The 25,000-nt window shown below is 51.5% G+C and overlaps 1 protein-coding gene and 1 non-coding gene across 2 annotated transcripts in view; both read left to right on the top strand.

Moving 5' to 3' along the window:
* The window catches only part of Sptbn4 (spectrin beta, non-erythrocytic 4), an 83,796-nt gene that overhangs the window by 37,583 nt on the left and 21,213 nt on the right, over nt 1-25,000 (top strand). Inside the window, 7 exon segments of the mRNA XM_036197817.1 lie at nt 248-461; nt 463-1,173; nt 2,405-2,542; nt 4,831-5,581; nt 6,961-7,163; nt 12,188-12,278; nt 16,104-16,250. Coding sequence (XP_036053710.1) covers nt 248-461; nt 463-1,173; nt 2,405-2,542; nt 4,831-5,581; nt 6,961-7,163; nt 12,188-12,278; nt 16,104-16,250 — 2,255 coding nt within the window.
* Nucleotides 21,872-21,978, top strand: LOC118576794. Its single transcript, XR_004944005.1, has one exon. It is a non-coding gene; the product is annotated as a U6 spliceosomal RNA (small nuclear RNA).

Below are 25,000 nucleotides of genomic sequence, written 5' to 3'. Positions count from 1 at the left end.
TCTGCCCAGTATGGAGTGGTGTGGAATGCGATAGTTAATGAAGGAGATAGCTTTTACCGGCCCCCAGGGAACCATTACCCCAAAGAAAGACTAAACAGGTGGTGACATTCCGCGGTAGGAAGAATGAGGTAGTCGGTGAGAAGACTGAGAATCCAGTGCTTGCTGTAAGCTTGGAGTGTCCGGGAAATCTTAGGAGGGGATGACTTGGGCTCACACCTCTTCCTATCCTCTCCTTGCCCTGTCCCAGGCTATCAGCCCTGCGATCCTCAGGTCATTTGCAACCGCGTGAACCACGTACACGGCTGTCTGGCGGAGCTGCAGGATCAGGCGGCCCGGCGACGAGCGGAGCTGGAGGCATCACGGAGCCTGTGGGCGCTGCTCCAAGAGCTGGAGGAGGCGGAGAGCTGGGCGCGGGACAAAGAGCGCCTCCTAGAGGCCACAAGCGGCAGTGGCGGCACGGCGGGGGGGCGCGCACGACCTGTCCAGCACCGCTCGCCTGCTAGCGCAGCACAAAATCCTGCAGGGCGAACTGGGCGGCCGGCGGACGCTGCTGCAGCAGGCGCTGCGACGCGGAGAGGAGCTGGCTGCGGCCGGTGGCTCTGTGGGTCCGGGTGCTGAGCCCTTGCACTTGGCCAGCCTAGCGGAGCGCGCAGCGAGCGCTCGGCGTCGGTGGCAGCGGCTGGAAGAGGCGGCTGCACGCAGGGAACGAAGGTTGCAGGAGGCTCGGGCTCTGCATCAGTTCGGCGCGGACCTGGACGGGCTCCTGGACTGGCTTCGAGACGCGTACCGCCTGGCAGCCGCCGGTGATTTCGGTCACGACGAGGCGTCCAGCCGTCGCCTGGCGCGCCAGCACCGCGCTCTCACCGGGGAGGTGGAAGCACATCGCGGCCCAGTGAGTGGCCTTAGGCGCCAGCTGGCAACACTGGGAGGAGCCAGTGGGGCCGGGCCGCTGGTGGTGGCGCTGCAGGTGCGCGTGGTGGAAGCCGAGCAGTTGTTCGCCGAGGTGACCGAGGTGGCCGCGCTGAGACGCCAGTGGCTTCGGGACGCGCTGGCCGTGTACCGCATGTTCGGCGAGGTGCACGCGTGCGAGCTGTGGATTGGAGAGAAAGAGCAGTGGCTGCTGGCCATGCGTGTACCCGATTCCCTCGACGACGTTGAGGTGGTGCAGCACCGGTGAGCACACATGTGGAGGAGCCCCATGGCCTCCTGCTCACACACACAACCTCACATACTTTGGCTCAACAGTTCACATGGAGGCACCAGCTTTATCCTTCATCAGATTTGCCCATGCCTACGTCTCAAGTTTGTGGTGAACAGGAAATGAGGTCACCGGTGTGAAACACCTAGCAAATGCTTTCGGGGTACAGAGCCTCCCACAGCCATGTGCTGTTGTTATGAGGTTTATATTCCCAAAATACATATTGACATGGGCCCTCCAACCTGGCCCATGCCTGAGACTCCCATTAAGACAGATGTCATCTCCTAGCTACTAAGGTGGCTCCCACCCAGGAGCACACCTTTAATCCCAGCATAGGCAGGCAGATCTCTGTGAATTCAGGGCCAGCCTGCTCTGCATAGTGAGTTTCAGGACAGCCAAAGCTACAGTGAGATCTTGCCTCAAAAATTAAAAATAAAAATCAATCGATAATCCTGGCCTGACATATGGTAGGGCAGGTTGAAGGAGGCGACTGTGGCAGCTGATTTGAGGAGCAGAGCAGGAGGCAAGTACATAGAGACCGTGGGGGGAATTATGATCTGGGGCAGTTATCCAAAATAAGGTCTAGGGATCAGGGGCTTGGGAGTTATTTGGGGCTCTCCCTGAGCGAGGGATTCAGAGGAAGACTAAGTTGAAAGGGAGAAAGGGAGGTGTCAAGGACAGTTTGAGCCCCAGTAGGTGTGGGAGCACCAAGGATGCATGTAGCCAGCCATAAGGTTGAAGACAGATTCAAAAGGGACTGATTGAGGTTGGACATGGAGATGTGGAGGTCAAGCATTCAGAGATGAGGAAAGGTGTGATGATTGAGGGACAGTGTGATGACAAGTCCAGAGGACCAGGATGGAGTGCTGAGTGATCTAACATTTCAGCAGCCTGCACACAAACTAGAGCCTGTGCTGGTCAGGGCGGCATGCACGCCTCGGCTCAAAGTTGTCCTCAGCTACATGGAGAGTTTGAGGCCAGCCTTGGGCTACGTGTGCAGCTATGCTTCACCATCAGCAGCAGCGGCTGCAGCAGGAGAGAGAGAGAGAGAGAGAGAGAGAGAGAGAGAGAGAGAGAGAGGGAGATGAGCAAGAAAGAGAGAGAGAAATTCCTGCAAGGGAAACTGAGAAACTGCAGGAAGCCATGACCAAGAGTGAGCTGCTTCCTGCCAGTCCAGACCTCTGATTTCTCCATCCTCTTCTGCAGATTTGAAAGTCTGGACCAGGAGATGAACAGTCTGATGGGCCGAGTCCTGGATGTGAACCACACAGTTCAGGAGTTGGTGGAAGGAGGTCACCCCAGCTCAGATGAGGTGCGCTCCTGTCAGGACCACCTCAACAGCAGGTAGGTGGGGCCTGGGTGGGAAAGTCCTTCTTCCTGTCAATGCCTTCGCTGTGAAAGCCAAAGGTGTGTGATTTCAACCCTCCTGGGGTTTCAATGTGAACCTTGAAAATCGGGAAATCTTTTGGAAAGGTGCACACTTGAGTGCAGTGCCTGTAGAGGCCAGAAGAGGGCATTGGATCCCCTGGAGCTGGAGATACAGGTGGTTGTGAGCCTCACGATGTGGGCGCTGGGAATGAAACTGGGGTCCTCTGTGAGAGCCGTATGAGTTCCTAACCACTGAACCATCTCTTCAGTCTCAAGGACAACCTTGGCAAAAGGTAATACACAGCCAGTGCTGGTGGTGATGGGTTAATATGGGGCTGCAGCCCATTACACTGGCTGTTCACTGGTTTGTTTAGAAAGAGTTTATGAGTTGCTGTTATTGGCCAGGAGTTTTTCCATGCACTTCATCTTATTTGGGGGTTCTTATTTACTTGTCTATTGCTTTGGTTTCTTGAGGCAAGGGCTCCTGTTGCTCAGGCTGGCCTTGAACTCACTGTGTAGCTGAGGATGACCTTGAACTCTTGGTCCTCTTTCTTCTACCTTCCAGGTACCAGGATTACAGGCATGTGCCACCATACCTGGCTCTATGTTTTGCTATTTATTTATTTATTTATTTATTTATTTATTTATTTATTTATTTGAGTCAGGGTCTCACTGTGTGGCACTGGCTGTCCTGAAACTTGCTACATAGATCAGGCTGTCCTCACCTCGAACTCACAGAGATCTGCTTGACTCTGCCTCCCAACTTCTGGGGTTAAGACGTGCCACCATGCCTGGCTCTGTTCCAGAGCAGCCTTGAACTCTCACAGAGATCTGGATGGATCTCTGCCTCCTGGATGCTAGGATTAAAGGTGTATGCTACCATTGCCTGACTTCTATGTTTAATACAGTGGCTGACTTTTTCCTCTGATCTTCAGATAAGCTTTATTGGGGGTGCACAAATAAAATATCACTACAATCCTGCCTCATCAACTAGAGACATCCCTGTGTCCAATCCCCCCACTCAGGAGACTGAAGCAGGAGGAACGCCAGTTTCAGGCCAGCCTGAGATACGAACTAGAACCCTTCTAGAAAGGGGTGGGGTATGGTGGAGAGATGGCTCAGCAGTTAAGAGCACTGCTCTTATAAAGAACTCAGGTTCTGTTCCCAGCACTCACATGCTGGCTCACAACCCTCTGTAACTCTAGTTCCAGGGGATAAAATACCCTCTTCTAACCTCTGTGGGGCATGTGACTGGCAATTGGTGCACACACATATGAAATGAATACAGACCTCCTCCCCCCCCAAAAAAACCCCCAAACAAACAGAACCCTCACCTACTTTATCTTACAAGTGCGAGGGCCAGAGCAGAATTGACAGCCTCTGGTGGGCTCAGCATTTTAGAGGCGGAGCTAAGGATTCCCTGGGGGCGGAGCTAAGGATTCCCTGGGGGCAAGCTGACTAGCTGGACTAGCCGGACAGTCAGAGATGGAGAACTACAGCTGCAGTGAGATACCCTGCCTCAAGAAAGAAAATGGAGAGCGATTTAGGAAGACAGTGATGTCAGCCTCTAGCCTCTGCAGGCTAACTCACTCGTATGTGCACCAGGACACACATACAAATGTGCATACACAAGCACACACACACCACACAGATGCAAAAACCAAATCTGAATAAATAAAGACCCTGAGATATGTTGGCACAATTAATTCTTTTTTTCATGGTGCCAGGGATGGAATCCAGGGCCTTGTGCATGCCAGGCAAGTGCTGAGTCACTGAGCTACATTCCGACCGTAAAATACAAGTATTTTTCATAATAGAAAAAAGTGGAAAGAGTAGCATTGTGAAGTGCGCGCTTTCTTTCTTGTCCTCTTGTATCTATCCAAGGCTAGCCTTGAACTCAAGGCAGTCAGTCCTTCTGGAGTGCTAAGATGACAGGCATGCACCACTCCATACAGCTGTGCTTCTCTGGCCTGTGATTTAAGGCAGGCAGCGGGGATCTCTCGCTAATATGTGGACTCTGGAAATGGCGATTAAACTCCGGGAGAGAATGAGATGACAGATAGGGTTCTAATATTAGTATGAAGATAATTTGGTGGCGCTGGAGCGATACATTGAGAGCTGCCGCTGTAAGCACTGTCCAAGCTGGAATCCTATTTATCCAGGCACAAACCGACACTCTCTCAGGTCCCGTGGCCAAGGAATGGATTTTACCCTGGGCGCATGGACCTCCACGATTGATCACCCTCTTTCCCGCCCCTGGACAGGTGGAACCGCATCGTGGAGCTGGTGGAACAGCGCAAAGAAGAGATGAGCGCCGTGTTGCTGGTGGAGAACCACGTACTGGAGGTGGCCGAGGTGCGCGCCCAGGTGCGGGAGAAGCGGCGCGCGGTGGAGAGCGCGCCCCGGGCGGGCGGAGCCCTGCAGTGGCGTCTGAGTGGCCTGGAGGCGGCCCTGCAGGCACTAGAGCCGCGACAGGCGGCGCTGCTGGAGGAGGCGGCGCTGCTGGCGGAGCGCTTCCCCGCCCAGGCGACGCGCCTGCACCAGGGCGCAGAGGAGCTGGGAGCCGAGTGGGGCGCGCTGGCCAAAGAGGCTCAGGCTTGCGGCGAGGCCGTAGCGGCGGCAGGCCGTCTGCAGCGTTTCCTGCGCGATCTGGATACTTTCCTGGACTGGCTGGTGCGGGCTCAGGAGGCGGCGGGCGCCGTCGAGGGGCCGCTGCCGCGCAGCCTGGAGGAAGCGGACACCCTGCTGGCGCGCCACGCCGCACTCAAGGAGGAGGTGGATCAGCGCGAGGAGGACTACACGCGCATCGTGGCTGCCAGCGAGGCGCTGCTGGCGTCCGACGGCGCCGAGCTGGGCCCCGGCCTGGCGCTAGACGAGTGGCTGCCGCACCTTGAGGTTGGCTGGCACAAGCTGCTCGGCTTGTGGGAGGAGCGCAGGGAGGCGCTGGTCCAGGCGCACGTCTATCAGCTCTTCCTAAGAGACCTGTGTCAGGCGCTCGCGGTGCTGCGCAACCAGGTGCCCGCTGGCGGTGCGCTGGGGTGCGGGCTCAGGTGGGGTGTTTCCCGGGACCCGTAGAGTTCTGTTTTATTCAAGATAGGGGTAGGGAATTAAGGGAGAAGTAGTTGTTTAACGGGAAAATTGAGTTTTGGACTGTGAGGGAGAGAGCAGGTGTGTGGCAGAATTTAAAGGTTATGTTGGGTGGTATGAGGTTTATGCAGTTGGTTGTTATGTTGTGTTATGTTATGTTATGTTATGTACTTATTTATTTATTATCGGGACAGCGTCTCTATGCAGTCTTGGCTGTCCTGGATATCGCTATGTAGACCAAGCTGGTCTCGAACTCACTGAGATCCTCTTGCCTCTGCTTCCTGAGTGCTGGGATTAAAGACATGCACCACCACATGCGGCCATTTTTTAATTTTTAAAGAAGATTTATTTTTATTTGTTTTACCCGCCTGTGTCTGTGCATAAAGTGCATTTAGAGTCTGGGGAGACCAGAAGAGTCTGGGAGATCCCTTAAGATTGGAGTTACAGACAGAGCCACCATACGGGTGCTGGGAATTGAATCCAGGTCCTCTGGAAAGAGCAGCCTGTGCTCTTAACAGCTGGGCCATCTCTCCATCTCCCTATCCTCCCAGCTCCCCAACCCCAAGACAGAGGCTGTCCTGCAACTCATTCTGTGGACCGGGCTGGCCTCGAACTCAGACATCTGCCTGCCTCTGCCTCCTGGGTGCTGGGGTTAAAAGTGTGCACCACTACTACCTGACTTAATTTTAAAAAGAATTTTTTGTACTATTTTTAATTGGTTACATGTGTGTGTGTATAAGCGTTTGAGTGCAGGTTCCCAAGAAGGTCAAGGTGCTGTTGTCTGGAGCTGGAGTTACAGATGGTTGTGGACTGCCAGATGTGGCTGCTAGGAACCTAACCTGGGTCCTCTGGAAGAGCAATAAATGCTCTTAACCAATGAGCCATGTCTCCAGCCCTTAGATTTTAATGGAGACAGGGTCTCACTATGTAGCCCAAGATGGCTTGGAGCTCTCTATATATACCAGGCTAGCCTTAAACTCTCACAGATCTGCCTACCTCCACCTCATAAAGTGCTGGGATTAAAGGTGTGCGTCACCACGCTCTGCTTGGGTTTTGTGTTTTGTTAGAGATTAATTTGTAGACGATCACTTTGAGTGGCTTATTGGGATTGTGGGTTATCTGGAAGGAAACAGCAAGAGAGGACAGTTGATAGATTCCGCAGAGGGGCTGAGACCTGAGGGAATCTGGCAGGACATACCGCTAAGGATGAGCAAAAACCCTGAGGCGAAACTGTTTGGAGCTAGTTGGCAGCCTCCCTGGAGTCCTGGGGTGGGAGCCGAGCTGACCCGTGTCCCTTCCGTTCCCAGGAGGTGGCGCTGTCTGGCGCTGAGCTCCCTTGCACGCTGGAGTCAGTAGAAGAGGCGATGAAGAGGCACCGGGATTTTCTCACCACGATGGAGCTGAACCAGCAAAAGATGCATGTGGCGGTGCAAGCTGCAGAGAGCCTGCTGCGGCAAGGCAGCGCCTATGGGGAGCAGGCGCAGGAGGCGGTGGCCCGGCTGCTGGAGAAGTAGGTCCCCAGTTCGGAACCACAGAAGGTGGGGTCTGGGCACAGTGGAGCGGGGAGGGATACCCGGATCCTTAGTTTCTGTTGCTCTGTTTTTCCCTTGTCTCAATTTAATTCCTTGTTTATTTATCTATGTTTTTGGGAGAGGGTCTCTTGTAGCCCAGGTTGGCCTGGATTTTTTTTTTTTTTTAATCTACCTACCTACTTACTTACCTACCTACCTACCTATTGTGTGTGTGTGTGTGTGTGTGTGTGTGTGTGTGTGTGTGTGAACAGCACGTCTAGATGTCAGAGGACAACTCGAGGACTTACCACATGAGTATGAGGATCAGACTGAGCTTTTCAGGCTTGGCAACAGATTCTTCCCTTGCTAAATCATCTCACCCATCCAGACCAGAACTTCAGGTGTAGCAGAAGATGATCTCGAACTCTCTCAACCTCCTGCCTCCACCTGTCTCGTCCTGGGATTACAGACATGGGTCATTATGCCTTTTTTTTTTTTTTTTTTTTTGAGATATTTGAGATAGGGTCTGCCAGGCAGTGGTGGTCTTTAATCCTAACACTTGGGAGACAGAAGCAGGTGAATCTCTGTGAGTTCCAGGCCAGCCTGGTCTACAGAGTGAGTTCCAGGACAGCCAGGGCTGCACAGGGAAACCCTGTCCCCAGGCGGGGAGGAAATGAGACAGGGTCTACCTACGTAGCCCAAGCTGAGGTCAAACTCAAAGCAATCCTTCTGCCTCGGGCTCTTGAATGTTGGGATTGCTGATATGCCCACTGTTCCTGCCTCACCATCTCTCTTCCTATTTCCTAATCTTTTTATAATAAACAAAGGGAGGAATGTTTGTTTCTGATGCCGCAGCAGCAGCCTGCCTCTGCTGCCAGAATAGTTACATCATCACCTGTCACCAGGTGCCTTTCCACGGCAGCCATTGGACATGAGCTGTGCACCCTTTAAAAGTGTCTGCCGGGCACAGCTTGCTCTCCTCTCATCTTTCCTCCTCTTCTCTCTCTTGCCTCTTACTCCCTCCTGGTCTCTTCCTTTCTCTCTTGCTTCTCTGCCTCTTGTCTGTCTGCCTCCCACAAGCCCCCACTCCGACACAGCCTTTCACTCTTTGGCTCTTCCCTTCTCCCAATAAACCTAAACTCACTCTTGTGCATGGCACATCTTTGCTTAGTGGCATACCGTGGCAAGGCCCTCCAAAAGGTTCCCAATCGCCTTTCTTTCTATGTATCCTCTCAACCACAGTCATTTGGAGTGTGCTGGAGGGTGAACCCAGTGCTTTATGCATACCAGGAAAGCCCCTCATCAACCCAGTGCCATCTCCATCACCAAATAACTTTCCTTAGCCACATTTTGCATGTGAGGTTCAGAGAGGGAGTTGATTTGTTCAGTGTCTAGCCCGGAAGTGGCACAGCTGGGATTGGAACCCTGTTAGTTTCTTCCCCTGGCAGAGAGGAAGGCTTTCCCACATCACTTGTCCCCCCTACAGTCTGGCTTGCAAAGTCCGAGTGGAGTTGACTGCAGGTTCATTTCTGAGGTGTTTCCAGGTTCCTGGGAGAGGGCAGGGAGTGGCTGTCATGTGCCTGCTCTTCTTGGGCCCCTCCGGCTCTGCCTGTGCTGCGGGCCTCTGGGTCTCTCTGGAAGTAGCTCCCACATACTCTCTTTGCCCCCACATGCACAGCTATTGCTAGGTCTGTTTCTTGTTCTTTCCCTCCTCAACTTTTCTCTTTGGAGAAAGATGTTACCTGCATCTGTAATGCCCCCTTCCCTTGACAGTAGCCCAGGCTGGCCTCAACTCTATATATCTCTGATGCTGACCTTAAACTCCTGACCCTTCAAACTCAGGCTCCTAAGAACTGGGCTTATAGGCATGGGCCACCACATCCTGTTTTTGTTTTCTCTTCTCAGACCTTATGTTTGTGGTACGATGTCTCTCTAGGGCTCTCCTACATTCATTTTTTATGCATCCATTCAAAAAGGACATATTGAGCAGTCACTATATGCCAAGGAGCTCATGGCTGTGAACAACAAGACAAAAACAAACAAACACTCAAAAAAAAACAAAACAAACAAACAAACAAAAACCAAAAAACAAAACCAAAAACCTCCCCTTAGTCTGGGGAAATGTTTGGTCAATAAAATGCTCAAGGCACAAGCGTGAGGACCTGAGTTTTACCCCTAGCACACATGTAGAAAAACTAGGTATGAGCCAGGCAGTGGTGGTACATGCACAGAGGCAGGGGGATCTCTGTGAGTTCCAGGCCAGCCTGGTCTACAAAGCAAGTTCCAGGACAGCCAGGGCTACACAGAGAAACCTTGTCCTTAAAAAATAAAAAAATAAAAAAATAAAAGCTAGGTACAGTGGCAAGTGTTTGTGATCCTAGCACTGAGGGGCAGGGATGGGAGGCGCCTCCCTGGAGGCACTGTGGCCAGCCAGCTTAGCCGAAATGATGAGCTTCAGGTTACATGAGAGACCCAGAGAGACACAGTGTAAAACGTGAGGTGGAGAATGGCAGAGGGAGACACTGGCCTGCACACATGTGCACACGCACGCACACAACACTCCTCTGTGAAAGTGGCGCCCCAATGGAGGGGACAGACAAGATACAGAAAATACACAATGCAGGGACAGTGCCACATGCCAAGGACAAAATTAAAGAAGGAAAGAAAACCGGAAAGGGTCAGGGAATGATCAGGAGGGACCTCCCCAAGCTGGCATTCAACTAGAGGTGGGTCATGACATTTTCCCAAGGGTCGCGTATCAGGTATTTGCACTATGTTTCATAACAGTAGGAAAATTAGTTATGAAGTAGCAACGAAAAGAATTGCATGGTTGGGGTCACCACACCCTGAGGAACTGGATTAAAGGGTCACAGCATTAGGAAGGCTGAGAACCATTGAACTAGACCTTGGGAAGAGTCATTGCCAAGGCCATGAGGTAAGAGATGCTGCTCGTATCACAGCCAGGAGGACAGCAGGATCTTCACTGAAAGAGGGAGAAACGCACAGCGGAGGAAGACAGTAAGGTGGAAGGGATATTGTGTGTGCGTGCATGTTCACGTGTGAAGGGCCTGGAAGTTCAGGAAAGTTTTGGAGGCATGTGGAAGACAGTCTCATTAAAAAAGAGATTCATTGCGTTTATTTATTTTGTGTTTGTGTGTGTAAGTGCCACAGTTCAGTTCATGTGTGACAAGCGGAAGACAATTTGTGGGGATCCTAAAGATTGAACTCATATCACCAGGCTTAGCCACAAGCACCTTTACACACTGAGCCATCACATAGGCCCAATGGCCTCATTCTTGCTGTCTTCTCTGCCTAGATTCCGGGGATGGAGAATGACAGGATGAGCATGCATATAAGCTGATGATGTGCCACTACCACTGGGCCACACTCCAGCCCCTCACTGGGGGATTCTAGGCAGGGGCTCTACCACTGGGCCACACCCCAGCCCCTCACTGGGGAATTCTAGGCAGGGGCTCTACCACTGAGCAGCGCCCCAGCCCCTCACTGGGGGATTCTAGGCAGGGGCTCTACCACTGAGCCACACCCCAGCCCCTCACTGGGGGACTCTAGGCAGGGCCTCTACCACTGAGCCACACCCCAGCCCCTCACTGGGGGATTCTAGGCAGGGGCTCTACCACTGAGTCACACCCCAGCCCCTCACTGGGGGATTCTAGGCAGGGGCTCTACCACTGACCCACACCCCAGCCCCTCACTGGGAGATTCTAGGCAGGGGCTCTACCACTGAGCCACATCCCCAGCCCCTCACTGAGGGATTCTAGGCAGGGGCTCTACCACTGAGCCACACCCCAGCCCCTCACTGCGGGATTCTAGGCAGGAGCTCTACCACTGAGCCACACCCCAGCCCTTCACTGGGGGATTCTAGGCAGGGGCTCTACCACTGAGCCACACCCCAGCCCCTCACTGGGGGATTCTAGGCAGGGGCTCCACCACTGAGCAACACCCCAGCCCCTCACTGGGGGATTCTAGACAGGGGCTCTACCACTGAGCAGAGCCCCTCTGTTTCTGTTGCCTTCTCTTATTTCTTTCCTAACTCCCCTGTTCTCTTTATTTTTGTCCCCATCTCTCTGGGTCTCCCTCCTCTCTTTCTGTGTACCTGGAATTGAACCCAGGACATCACACATGCTAGGCAAGCTGTCTACCTCTGAAGTATATCTCCAACCTTCTGTTTTCTTTTCATCTCAGCTACTGGAACTATGTTTATCTCTCCCCATGGGTCTTAGTCTGTTTCTGTGTGTCTCTCTTAAAGTCTATGGTACCTATCTCTGATTTTTTTCCCCCTAAGACATGTTTCTCTGTGTAGTCCTGGAAATCACTCAGTAGACCAGGTTGGCCTTGAACTCACAGAGATCCTCCTGCCTCTGCCTCTTAAGTGCTGGGATTAAAGGCGTGTGCCACCACATCCAGCTTGATTTTGTTTCTAAGTGTCTCTTACTCTGTTGTTGTTTTTGTGTGTGTATGTGTGTTGTGTGTGTATGTGTGATGTGTGTCTTTGTGTGTTGTGTGTGTATATATGTGATGTGTGTGTTTGTGTGTTGTGTGTGTATGTGTGATGTGTGTGTTTGTGTGGTGTGTGTATGTGTGATGTGTGTGTGTGGTATGTGTGTGGTATGTGTGTGTGGTATGTGGTGATGGTGGTGTGTTGTGTGTGTGTGGTGTATGTATGTGTGTGTTTTGTGTGTGGTATGTGTGTGTTGTGTGTGGTATGTGTGTGTTGTGTGTGTGTTGTGTTGTATGTGTGTGTTGTGTGTGTTGTGTGTGTGGTATGTGTGTGTTGTGTTGTATGTGTGTGGTGTGTGTGTTATTGTTATGTCTATCCCTGACCCCCTCCCTCCTTTCTCCTCCAGTTTCCTTTCTCCTCTCTCCCTTCTCTGTCCTACCAATGTTTCCGGGTCCTTCTCTTTCCCCTGCTTCTACTGGGCTGATGCCCTCACAGCTCTCCTGCTAATTGCCCTCTCCCCTTTCCCACGCCTGGGCCTCTCTTCAGCCCTTCTCTTCTCCCCAGGAGCCAAGAGAACCAGCTGAGGGCCCAGCAGTGGATGCAAAAGCTCCTGGATCAGCTTGTGCTGCAGCACTTCCTGAGAGACTGTCATGAGGTAGGCCCTCCAGTGTGCTGGGACCGCACGGAGAGGCTTGAGCCCCAGTCGGGGCGGGGGCTGGGACGCCCCATCTAAGTGGGTCTCAGAACCATGCTCCCTGTGTGCCACCAAGAGGAGCGCCGAGTCCTGTGCCAGAGCGCATGCCCCGCAGCTCCCTGTCAGCCCACGTGAGCTCCTGGGAGACAGAAGGAGCCTTGGGCTCCCCTAGCAACCGCTGAGTTCGCGCCTACGGTTCCTAGGGAAGGACAGCTGATCTCACCTTTCTCTAGAGATTTGTGAAGCGGGGAGAGAGAGAGACTGAGGACTGGGGGTGGGGGGAGTGGATGGACCAGTGGCCGGGAGCACTCCTTCAGTCACAGATGGCCCGAACTAGGCCTTCATATTTATTTGGTTTAGTTAGTTACGGTGCTGGGGACCGGACTCCAGTACTTGAGTTCTAGGCAAGGGCTCAGGCTCTGAGCTATATCCCCTGTCCCTTAATAACTAAGAATCAAATCCCTTCTCCTGCATGCCTTGGAGTTCACAAGTGATAAGATGACCCAGAATCTCTTCTGCATTGAAATACTCCTGAAACTCCTCTTTGCCTTGTATCCCAAAGGAACTCTTATGGACCTGGACCACACCATAGATGGATGGTTCATAAACGTTCTCCTAATTCCCAGAGATGCCCTGGCCCCAAGCTCCCTGATCTGTGTGATCCACGACTAGACTCTACCCCCATGATGAACTGGTACCCGTTTCTCCAGAAGGTTCAGGAACCAAGCCCTTGCCCTCCTCCCACCCCGACTAAAGATAAGGTTTGATTCTGCATATTGAATACCCATGGCAGACCAGTCTCCACACATGCGAAATAGACACAGGTCTCCAAACCTTCCCATAACTGAGAGAGTCTGTTAGCAACGGGTCCCTGTTGGCCCTCCTTCCCACTGGAGATGGTTCTGGACAGCATCACAGATGTACCAGGCCGCTCCTGCCCTAACCTCTACCATCAAGTGGTAGTCTGAAGGCGGGGCCTCCGCGGGTTAATGATGGTTCATGAGGCCCTCCAACCCCCTTACCATAGTCCACACCCTCACCTAGTTGAAGGAGCTGGGGTCCCGGACCCCCTCCTGCCATTAGGAATGGTCCTGTCCCCTGTCGTTAGACCGTTCCGGACTCAGTAGCAAAGATCTGAGATGGACCGGAAGGTCCCCGGCCTGGAAGCTCAGAGAAGGTGGTGATTCCTCCCCCACCCGGACTAGGGCCCCCCGCAAAGAAGGCGGGCCTGGAGGCAGGCAGGGGGCGCGCGCGGGCGGGCGCGTGGCCGCGGCGCGGGGGCGAGGGAGGGGGCGCGCGCCCGCCGGAGCCTCAGCGTTGCCGCTGCCGCCGCCGCCGCCGCCGTCGCAGTGGAGGGGCGAGCGCCTGTCCGTCCGCCGCAGGGACGCTCCTCCACGCCGCCGCCGCCGCAGGTCTCGGGGGCGCCAGAGGGAAGGGGAAGGCAGAGGGGGAGGGGGCCGGCGCGCGCCCCCGCGGACACGCGCGGGGGAGGGGGCTCGTGCGCGTGCTCGCCAGCCGGGTCCGCGGGAGGGAGGGAGGGGCGGGGGCGGCACGGGGGCGGGCCTGGACCCCCGCCCTGGGGAGGCGGGGGGGGGGGGGGGGGGGGACGAGCCCGGGAGCTGTCCGCGGTGCTGGAGCCGCAGCGAGAGGGGGCAGGGAGAGGGGCTAGCCTAGGCTAGTCTGCATTTGATGTATGCGCGAAGCAGGGGGTCCCAACCTCCCTTCGAGGGCATCAGATTTGCCCTGGTCTTGAGGGAGTTCCCCGATTTCTAGGGTTTTGAGTCTTCGGTTCTTGCGGGGTCCGTAGCAGTCTCCGATGACGGGGTGAATCACTTTGGGGGGGCTCTGCAGAGGGAGATGAGGTATTAGATGTGACCTGCGTCCGAGGGGTTCTGACTTTCGGAGAGGGTACCCTTGATTGTGGAGAGAGCCAAGCCTTGCTCTGAGTGGCCCAGAGCGGGCAATGCCTTTTAGGGGGCTTTACCTAGAGAACGTCTATCTTCTTCTCCGTTAGGGGTTTTGCCTTCACTGTGGGACTCCGGTTGCGTGTTCATCCCTGTGTAGGGAATTGGGGAATTCGGCGTTTGACTTTGCGCGTGTGTGTTGTGAGGAGCTGTCCTAACCCTCTGAGGAGCACATGCTCTGGGGACGTGGGGTGGGGTGGGGTTTGGCCGGCTCGGGATTTGTCCTTGAATGCGACTGCCGGGACCGGAGTCCGGCCTTTTTTTTTTTTTTTTTTTTTTTAACCAGGAGGGAGGAGGAGGATCTTGTGACTGGAGTGGGGAGGAGCAAACTGTCCCAGGTTCAGGCTTTGGTCGGGAGATTGAGGCTTTGGAAGCCAGTCTTGTTTAATAAGCGCTTCTCCCAACCCCCCAAGTGCTGGAGATAGAACCGGATTCCAGAACTTACTTTTTCCGTGCTGAGAAAGCAATCGCTCTGCCCCTCGGCTCAGCCTTCACTCTTGTGGAGGAGGGGGCTCAGAAAGCAGCCCTGTGTTTGTTGCTATCCGGAGAAATGAGAGTATTCTTGCTGTTTTGTATCTTGGATGACGTTAGCTTTGGGTGGGGTGCTAGATCAGGGGGTTTGATCTGATCCACATTGGGAATCCTACATTTTTGGGGTAGATCGGTTCTAGGAATCAGGGGGCAGCCTGTTGCTCATATTTTGGGTGTTGGCTGGTCATGATTTGGGGTGTCTTAGTTACAGGCGCTGGACTTAGGTTTCATTAGAATTTCTGGGCACAAGGGTTGGGTCTCCTCAAGCTTAGAGGCCTAATTATCAGGATGCTAAACATGGAAATAGGAGATTGTTTGGGGGTGCTGATCTGACCGTGGGAGTGCTGAGGCTAGATCTGGGCTTGTTCAACCTGTGGCGCAGGTTAAGGATTTTTAAAAATTGAATCAAGAGGGTCTTACTATGTAGCTCAGGTTGGCCACAAAGTCCATCTCCTCCTCTCCCAGCCTGCCCAATGCTGGCAAGCATGCATTCCTGCTCCCTCAAATATTGAGAGTTGAAGGTTTGGCCCTTATTCAGGGGTTAGACTATTTTCTCTTTTTTAAAAAAATTAATTTTTTGTTTTTTGTTTTTTTGAGACAGGGTTTCTCTGTGTAGCTTTGCGCCTTTCCTGGATCTCACTTTGTAGACCAGGCTGGCCTCGAACTCACAGAGATCCACCTGGCTCTGCCTCCCCAGTGCTGGGACTAAAGGTGTGTGTCACCACTGCCTGGCAAAAATTAATTTTTTAATTACATTTATGCACTCATCTCACATGTGGATATGTCTTTGGGTGCCCTCACCATTGAGCAGGTGAGAGGGTCAGAGGACAGTTCTCTGCTTACACCATGTTGGTCCCAGAGGCTGAACACAGGTCTTCAGGCTTGGCAGCAAGTGCCTTTAACCGCTGAGCCCTCTCACCAGCCTGGGGTCTCCGTTTTCCTATGGGTGGGACCAGGGTGGGAGGCTCATCTGATTGATGAGGTTATTAAAGGAGTTGGTTTGACCTGCACCTGTGGAAAGAGGGTGTTGGGGCCAGATGTCCCACTTTGTTTCATGAAGGTAGCTGAGGCTGCCAGAGGCCAGGGTTTGGGTATTGGGGGACCACAAAGGCATCTTTTATCCAAGAAAGGGCTGGAGAGTCCTCTCCAGTCAGCCTTATTTGCATAGATTTCCTTCTCAGCTTCACTGTTATCAGCCAAGAACCTGACCTGGGAGTTCTTCTGAGGGGTGTTGTGAGGCTGTGCCAGATGGGGAAGGGACCTCCTGAGCCCTGCTGTCTGCCCTGCACAGCTGGATGGCTGGATCCACGAGAAAATGCTGACAGCTCGCGATGGCACTCGGGAGGACAGCCACAAGCCGCACAAGAGGTGGCTCCGGCACCAGGCGTTCACGGCTGAGCTGGCCCAGAATAAGGAGTGGCTGGAGAAGATCGAGAGGGTGAGGAAGAGGAAGGCCCTCGGCGCCCTCCTGGAGACACCCCCTCATGCTGACGCTCTCGCTGCCATCCTCCCGGCCTGGCATCCCTCAGCAGGTTCAAACCTGTGTCATGCCTGCTTGCTCCTAGCCATGCGACTTGGACTTGTCATTGTAGCCTTGAGCTTCAGTTTGCTCATCTGGACAGTGGTCTTCACCTCTTCCATGTGCTGCTCAGAGCCTCCTGTTTATTAACATTTCCCCCATCTTATAAACCCTACCACACTTCCCCTCACATTACTTGAGTCATTTAATATGGAAGGAAGCCTTAGACACAGGCTAGGGAAGCCCTGTGTTAAACTAAAATTTAGATTTTTTTTTCAGCCCTAGTTTCAGGGTCTGTAACCAGCTGTGATATCTTACAAGAACTATGTTGAACTATTAGACCCTAGGTTTCTTCCTCCTCCTCCTCCTCCTCCTCCTCCTTTCCCCTCCCTTCCTCCTTCTCCTCCTCCTCTTTCCCTCTTTCTTCTCCTTCTCCTCCTCCTCCTTCTTCCTCCTCCTCCTCCTCTTCCCCTTCCCCTCCTTCTCCTTTTCCTTCTTTCTCCTCCTCCTCCTCCTCCTCCTCCTCCTCCTCCTCCTCCTCCTCCTCCTTCTTCCCCCTCTGGCTTCCTTTTTTGCTTGCTTTTTGAGAAATGGTCTTGGTATGTAGCCCAGGCTGGCCTCCAATCCAAGACCTTCCAGCCTCAGCCTCCCTAGTGCTGGATTACAGTCTTCCATCACCACATCTAACTTCCATTTACCCTTTGGGTAAAAATAAGCAAATAGGTTTAGCCACCTCTCTGGGTTTCTGAGTACATAAAGTGTGTTAGAGCACCAGGCACCAGGCATGTGAGGTATAAGACTAGGCACCCGTTATTATGGTTTTGTTGATTTGTGGGTTATCCCCCTTGGTGCTGCAAATTGAATGCAGGACCTCATACATGCTAGGCAAGTACTCTACCATCTAGCTATGTTGGGGCCAGCTTTTCTCTTTTCTTTTTGTTATTATAATTATTATTGTTTCATTGCTGAAACTGGAACTCAGGACCTTGTACAAGCTAGGCTAGTACTCTACCACTGACCCACAATCCCAGCCCTTTAAATTGAGGCAGGGTCTCATGTAGCCCAGGCTGGCCTCAAACTCACTAGGTAGCTGAAGATGACCTTGAATGGCTGGTCCTCCTGCCTGAACATCCCAAGTGCTAGGAAGATAGGCGTTCACCACCACACTTGGCTTTCTTTTTTTCTAATTTTATTTATCTATTGTTATTATTTCATTTGTTGAGACAGACTCTCAATGTAGACCAGGATGGCCTCAAACATCCAATGATTTCCCCTGTCTTTGCTTTTCAAGTAGTAGGATTATATGTGTGAGACACCATATCTAGTTCAGCATTATTATGTTTTTGTTTTGATTTTTGTTTTGTCTTTTATTCTTTTGTTTGTTTTGGATTTGGTTTTTCAAGACAGGTTACTTTGTATAGCCTGGAACATGATCTGTAGACCAGGCTGACCTCGAACTCACAGAGATGGGCCTGCCTCAGCCTCCCGAGTGCTGGGATTAAAGGTGTGAACCCCACTGCCCAGCTTTACAAGACAGGGTGTCATTACGTCATTTTGGCTGTCCTGGAACTCTCTTTGTAGACCAGGCTAGCCTCAAACCCACAGAAATCCTCCTGCATCTGCCTTCCAAATGCAGAGATTAAAAGCATGCATCTGTTATTGGTAACATGTCATAAATGTAGCTCTGGGCCACCAAGAGGGTTGACTTCAGTTTTGGAAGGGCCTACACAGGTACTTGCTTTCAGTATCGATTCCCTAAACTCCCCCTTGTTCTGGTTGAACACTTAGAGCTGCAGCCCAGGGCAACCCCACTTTTCTAATCAAACAGAAACACTCAGGTTCACTTTATGCTCTTAAGTGATCATAGCGACCCCTTAAAGGACAGTGTGTGGCAAAACCAGTCTTCTGGACCTTGAGCTTAATGGAACTTCATTCTCTCCCTGCCTCTCCCTCCCCCTGTTCTCTTCTCCCCTCCCCTTCTCTCCCTTCTCTTCTGTGCTTCCTTCCCCTTTTCATTTTCTTCTCCCATCCCCTCTCCCTCTTTACCTTTCTCCTTCTCTACCTCATCTTCCTTTTGTCCCTTTCTCATGGTCCTACTGTGTGTACATATCTCCTTGTTCATTACTTTGTGACCAAATGTCTTTGCCTATTTCCTTCCCATATTTGTTGGGCTCTCTTGTCTGCCCCCATCAACCCTATCTGTCTCTTGCCTGTCTTCCTTGGTCCCATCTGTTTGCATCTGTTCTTCTGTCCCTAACCCCCTGCCTCTGACTCTCCCCCTGCAAGAGAGAGTTATTGGTTAGTATGAATGCTTCTAGATTCTTCTCTATGCGTCTCCAAGTGTGTTCATATGGGTACATGTTTTCACTAGTGTCTTCATTTTATTTAGTTTTCATGCTTAATTTAAATTTTTGAATAAATAAAATTTCATGGTTCAGACATCAAAAACCATATGAAAAAATCCTATGTGAAAATCTCCTCCAGCCCTGCTCTCTGTTCTGTGAGTTCTCATCCCTCTGGTAGGTGACATCTGTTGTCAATTTCTTGTTTACTCCAGGGAATTTTTGTCCATGTGCAATTCACTACAAATACATATCATATGGAGGCTCTCAAATTGCCTTTTCCTCTGCTCAGTCACTCCTGGCTGTTATTCTACCCCTTGGCAGATTTCTTTAACCGTTTCTTTCTTGAATTCGTATTAGTTTTGAGACTGAGTCTCATGTCGCCAACAGTGACTTCAAACTTGCTGTGTAGATGAGAATGAACTCCTGGTCCCCCTGCCTCCACCTCTTCTAGGCTGGAGTGATAGGTGTGTGCCACCTCACGCAGTCCACCGTTTCATTGTTTGTGTGTGTGTGTGTGTGTGTGTGTGTGTGTGTGTGTGTTCCTGTGTGGAGGTGCAGGTGTGTGCATGCCACTTCACACCTGTGGAGGTCAGAGGACCGCTGTTCTTGCCATCCACCTTGATTCAAACAGCTCTCTATTTACTGCTTCGTACACCAGGCTCGATGGGCCGTGAGCGCCCCAAGATCTCCCACTCTCCACCTCCCATCTCTCCTCAAGAGTGTTGGGTTTACAGATATGCACTATTGTGCCCAACCCATGGGTTCGAGGGGTTCAAAATCAGGTCCATTTTTGGTGCCAAGCATTTTAGCAACCTAGCCATTTCCATGGGGCTAGGATGGAAATTCTTTTTAAAAAGAGAAATATTTATTATTGTTTTTTAATTATGGTGATGGGTATGCACAGTGAGTGCAGGTGCCTGTGGAGCCAGAGGTGTCATATTCCCCTAGAGCTGCACATCATGGGAGCTGGGAACCAAACTCTGGACCTCTGGAAAATCAGAATGTGCACTTAACTAACCATGGAGCCATCTCTCCAGCCCCCACCACTTCATTCTTTTATTTTTTTTTTCTTTTTAATGATTTATTTATTTGCATTGTTGTTTGCCTACATGTATGTCTGTAAGGGTGTTGGATCCCCTGGAACTGGAGTTACAGGCACTTGTGAGCTGCCATGTGGGTGCTGGGAATTGAACCCAGGTCCTCTGGAAGAGCAGCCAGTGCCCTTAAGTGCTGAGTCATCTCTCCATCCTCCCCCACCATCCCCCTTTTTAAAGGCAGAGCTTCTCTATGTAGCCCTGGCTGTCCTGGAACTCCCTCTGTAGCTCAGGTTGGCACTGAACTCAGAGATCCGCCTTTCTCTGCCTCTGAGTGCTGGGATTAAACGCGTGCACCACCACATCATTCCACCATTTCATTCGTAATGGACTGTGAGACTGTTTCCAATTTCCTCTCATTGTAAACTCTGCTACAACGAAAGCTGTGGGCAAACTTCTTTGAGTATAGGTGCCAGCATCTCTTGAGATCTGTTCCTAGCAGTGGAAGAGTGAGCACAGGGTCGGACATGTGTACTGTTTGCTTTGGGTAGAAGCTGCCAAAATGGTTTGTAAACAGATCTGCCCATTTACACCAGCCCTGATGGTGGCTGAGTGTACCCATCCTGCATCTTTGCCAATACAACACATTATTCAGTTTTTACAACTTTGCTAATGGGGTAGCTGGAAAAGGATGTCATGTGTTAATTTACATTTTTCCTGACCATCGGTGGGATTGGGTATCTCCTTTGTTTATTTCTTCTGTTTGCTGCCCATTTCTATTTGGGACAGTTTATTTCCTTGCTGATATCACTTGTCTTTAGTTTTTTGTTTGTTTGTTTTGTTTTGTTTTAAAAATGTATGTACATGTGTGCATTGTCACAGTTCTGCATTGTACCTGAGGAGGCCGGAAAGGGATATCAAATCTCCATGACCTGGAGTTACAGCTGGTTGTGAGCCACCATGTGGGGCCTGGGAATTGAATCCAGGTCTTCTGGAAGATCAGCCAATGTTAGTGCTCTTAACTGCTGAGCCAGCTCTCCCCTCTTGCTGACATTATTCTTTCATACATTGCACACACCACAGGAGAGGCCTACTGTGTGCCAAATACTGTTCCAGACACCTATACAGAACAGTGAAGCTAGCCTAGCCCTGTGCTCAGGAGGCTCACATTCTAGAAGCAGGGGAGTAATTTGAGTGAAGCCAGTCATTCATAGCAGAGTGTGCAGCTGTGACACCATGATGCCAACACTCAGGATGCTAAGGGACAGGGGTCCCCTGGGAGCTTCTGGCCAGTCAGGGCTACACAGAAAGACCATCTCCAAGAAGAATCAGGCTTTAAAGGTGGTTATCTGTTAAGGGTGGTTCCTGTTACGTAGACAAGGGAGCAGGAGCAGGTTGGAGGATGAGGGGGACATCTCTGAGTGTTTTAAAGAAACTAGTTTTAACCTGTCATGGTGATGCCCCAGAATTTGAGAGGTGAAAGTAAAGACCAGGGGTTCAGGTCATCTTGACTATATAGTGAGTTTGAGTTTGAAGCTAGCCTCAGCTACTTGAGAATCTGTCTAAAAAGAGGGAGAGAGGAAGGGGATGGAGACGTGGTTCAGCTGCACGTGCAGAGGACCCCTCAGTTCCCAGGACACATGTGGAGGCTCACACTGTCTGTCTTAGTTACTGCGTTTTTAAAAATTGTTGTCATAAGACACCATGACCAAGGCCACTTATAAAGGAAAGCATTTAATGTAGGGCTCCTGGTTCCAAAGGGTAGTAGGGTCCATGACTATCATGGGGGGCAGGGCATAGCAGCAGGCAGACAGGCATGGCACTGAAGCGGTAGCTGAGAGCTTACAACTGATCCGTAAGCATGGGGCAGAGGAGAGAGAGCTAACTCGGGATGGTGTGCTTTTGAGACCTCAAAGCCTAGTGACATACCTCCTCTACAAGGCCACACCTCCTAATCCTTCCCAAACAGTTCCACCAACTGGGAACCAAGTGTTCAAATATGTTAGTTAGCCTATAGGGCCATTCTCATTCAAATCACTGCCTGTAACTCCAGTTCCACAGGATCCAATGCCCTGCTCTGTGCCTACAAGGCCACCAGGCACACACATACATAGTGTACAGACATTCAGGCAAGATATTTACACATAAAAACAAAATATTAGTGCTCGTTTCGGCAGCACACATACTAAAATTGGAATGACACAGAGAAGATTAGCATGGCCTCTGCACAAGGATGACATGCAAATTCGTGAAGCATTCCATATTTTTGACCCGCCGGGCAGCTTCCGGGAAACCAAAGTCTTTGGGTTCCGGGGGGAGTATGGTTGCAAAGCTGAAACTTAAAGGAATTGACGGAAGGGCACCACCAGGAGTGGAGCCTGCGGCTTAATTTGACTCAACACGGGAAACCTCACCCGGCCCGGACACGGACAGGATTGACAGATTGATAGCTCTTTCAAAAATTAAAAAAGAAAAAAAAAAATTAAAGATCACATATTGCTCTCACAGCCACCTGCAAGTCCAGCTCCAGGGGCTCTAACACCTCTTCTGGCCTCCACAGGCATTGCACACATTTGGCATGCACACAGAGAAACATGCATACACATACATAAAAATATAAATAAACCTTAAGAAAAGAGAGCGATGTCTCAGCGGGTAAGGGCACTTGCCACCAAGCCTGATGACCTGATCTGACCCCCAGGCCACACAGTAGAAGGAATCAGTCAGCCCTCAAGTTGTCTTCTGACTTCCCATGCACACCATGGCACATGTACACGTGACTTCTTCACACTCACACACACAAATAACAAATACATGCAAAAAACATTAAGAGAAAAAAAAGGCTTCCTGCTCAAATGCCTTTGAAATGTCTCTTCCGTTAGCCGTCTGCCTTCGAGTGCATTGTCGTCCGTGACATCAGGCCGGGCCTTAATGGGGTCAGATTTAGCATTATTCGTCCTTTTGGTTTTCATTCTTGGAAAGCCCCTCCCCCAAAACTCTCAGAACATTTGGTGGCTTTTCTTCTCCTAATTTACAGGTTTACTCATTCCCCTGAAAGCTTTAGCCATCTGTATCTGTTTAAGAGCAAAGCAAGGGTCCAGGTAAATCAGCTAGCTGTTTGGCCCTGGGCCCATTCATTAATCTTCGGGGATTTCAAATGCTACAAGATATATTAATTTAGCTGGGCAGTGGTGGGCAGAGGCAGGTGGATCTCTGCGAGTTCGAGGCCAGCCTGGTCTACAGAGCTACAAGCTACAGAGAAACCCTGTCTCGAAAAAACCAAAAAAAAAAAAAAAAAAAAAAAAAAAAACCCAAAAAAAAGATAAATTAATTTTCCTGTGTATTTAGTATTTAGGCGGCTTTTTTTTTTTTTTTTTCTCGTTTGAAGGCAGGTTTTGTGTATCTCAGGCTAACCTTGAACTCCTGATTCTTCCCCTCTACCTTTCAAGTGCTAGGATTACAGGCTTGGATGACCACACTTGGTCTTCTGTGGCACTGGGCATGGAAGGCGGGCTGTCCTGCACACTGAGCAAGCACCATGCCAATCAAGCTATACCCCAGCCTCCAAATCACTGCAGCTTTGTGTTTGGTTTCATTTCTGACAAGATGGAGTCATTATTAGTCCAATTATTTCACTGGGCCTCAGTTTCCTACAGTGAAACCAAGATCCATTCAACTTTGAAGACAGTCCATGCATGAATGGACAATTGTCGTTGTGGGGAGAAGTGGTCCTTTGAAACTCTTAGAGAAAATAACATTTGGGCTGAAAACTGATTGACAAGGAAGAACATCCACGGCAGAGGGACTCAAACCCGCCACACCCAGGCAAAACCTCCCCAGCTGGGGACTGGTATAGAGCCACATAGTTCGTGCAGAGGGAGGGTGGTTCTTGGGGGGGGGGGGCATTCAACAGAGGGAGAGTGAAGTGATCTGTCCAGGTGAGCGCCTGGGCACAGCAAGGGGCCTGGGGGAGGGCGGGACTGCTGACCGCACCTCTGTACCCACAGTCCATGGAGTGTCAGGTGGAGGAGTGGTGCCGTGAGGTGGGCGAGCTGCAGGCGCAGACGGCCGCGCTGCCGCTGGAACAGGCGAGCAAGGAGCTGGTGGGCGAGCGGCAGAGCGCGGTGGGCGAGCGCCTGGTGCGCCTGCTGGAGCCGCTGCAGGAGCGCCGCCGCTTGCTGCTGGCCTCCAAGGAGCTGCATCAGGTGGCACATGACCTGGACGATGAACTGGTGAGGCCGGGCGTGGGTGCATGGGCACTGGGGGCGCGGGCTCGAAGATGGGGCCGCATGTAAGGCCGAGGATTGTTGCTAGGAGCGCGGGGAGTGAATGAAGCCTGGGTTGTCGGGGGGGGGGGGGGGGGGGGGGGCGGGGGGGGCGGAGTCAGATGGGTTCGTCACTCCTTCACCTCACTTACCCTAGTTACCCATTTCATTTGCTCATGAAGCGATTTGTTTTCTCTCTTTTTCTTTCTTTCTTTTGGCTGTTTGAGACAGTCTCCTGTGGTCCAGGCTGGCTTGGAACTGGTTATGCAGCTGAGGATGACTGAACTCTTAAATCCTCCTGCCTCCGCCTCCCAAGGGCTGGGGTTACAAGTGCGCCCGGCACTCGCGCTCATTGATCTTGGTTCCTGACTCCATTCATTTACAATCATCTCATCCGAATACTCATCCGCTCAATCATTCATCCACCCACTCATCTGTTCTCTCTCTCTCTCTCTCTCTCTCTCTCTCTCTCTCTCTCTCTCTCTCTCTCTCTCGTTCTTGACTGTATGATGCCAGCAGGTGTCCAACGCGGCTGCGCGGCTGGCGTCTGTTGTCATTGCCCCCCGCCCCTGCTCCTAGGCAGTGAACCCCTACAGTGGCGAGGGCCCTAATGGTGACTCTGAGGGGTGGTAGCAGCTCAGAGAAGCTCAAAGTCAGAGGGTGAGGGACTTCCTGGTGCAAAGAATTCTCAAATATTATTAAAGACCAGCTTTAATAATATTCTTCCAAGGGACCCAGAAGAAAAGCTTTGAACAGCGAGAATTATTTTCGGGAAATGAATCTAAGTACACCAAGTTCTTTGTCCGTCTACTTTATTCCTCTGGGATAAAATCCTATCTATACAAAGAAACGTCTCGGGGGAAAAAAAAATCCTATCTACACAGCTTCAGTTCTGTTCTCGTGCCTAGCTCCTTTCTTCCTGATTTCTCTCTACCTTTATCTGCTGTCCCCTCTAAGTTCTATCTTAATTCTCTCGTCTTAATTCTACCCCATCTTGGTCTTTCTCATCTTGTTCTTCCCATCTG

The sequence above is a fragment of the Onychomys torridus genome, chromosome 1 (assembly GCF_903995425.1).
Source record: "Onychomys torridus chromosome 1, mOncTor1.1, whole genome shotgun sequence".
Classification (NCBI taxonomy): domain Eukaryota; kingdom Metazoa; phylum Chordata; class Mammalia; order Rodentia; family Cricetidae; genus Onychomys; species Onychomys torridus.
This window is presented reverse-complemented; position numbering and strand designations above follow the sequence as displayed.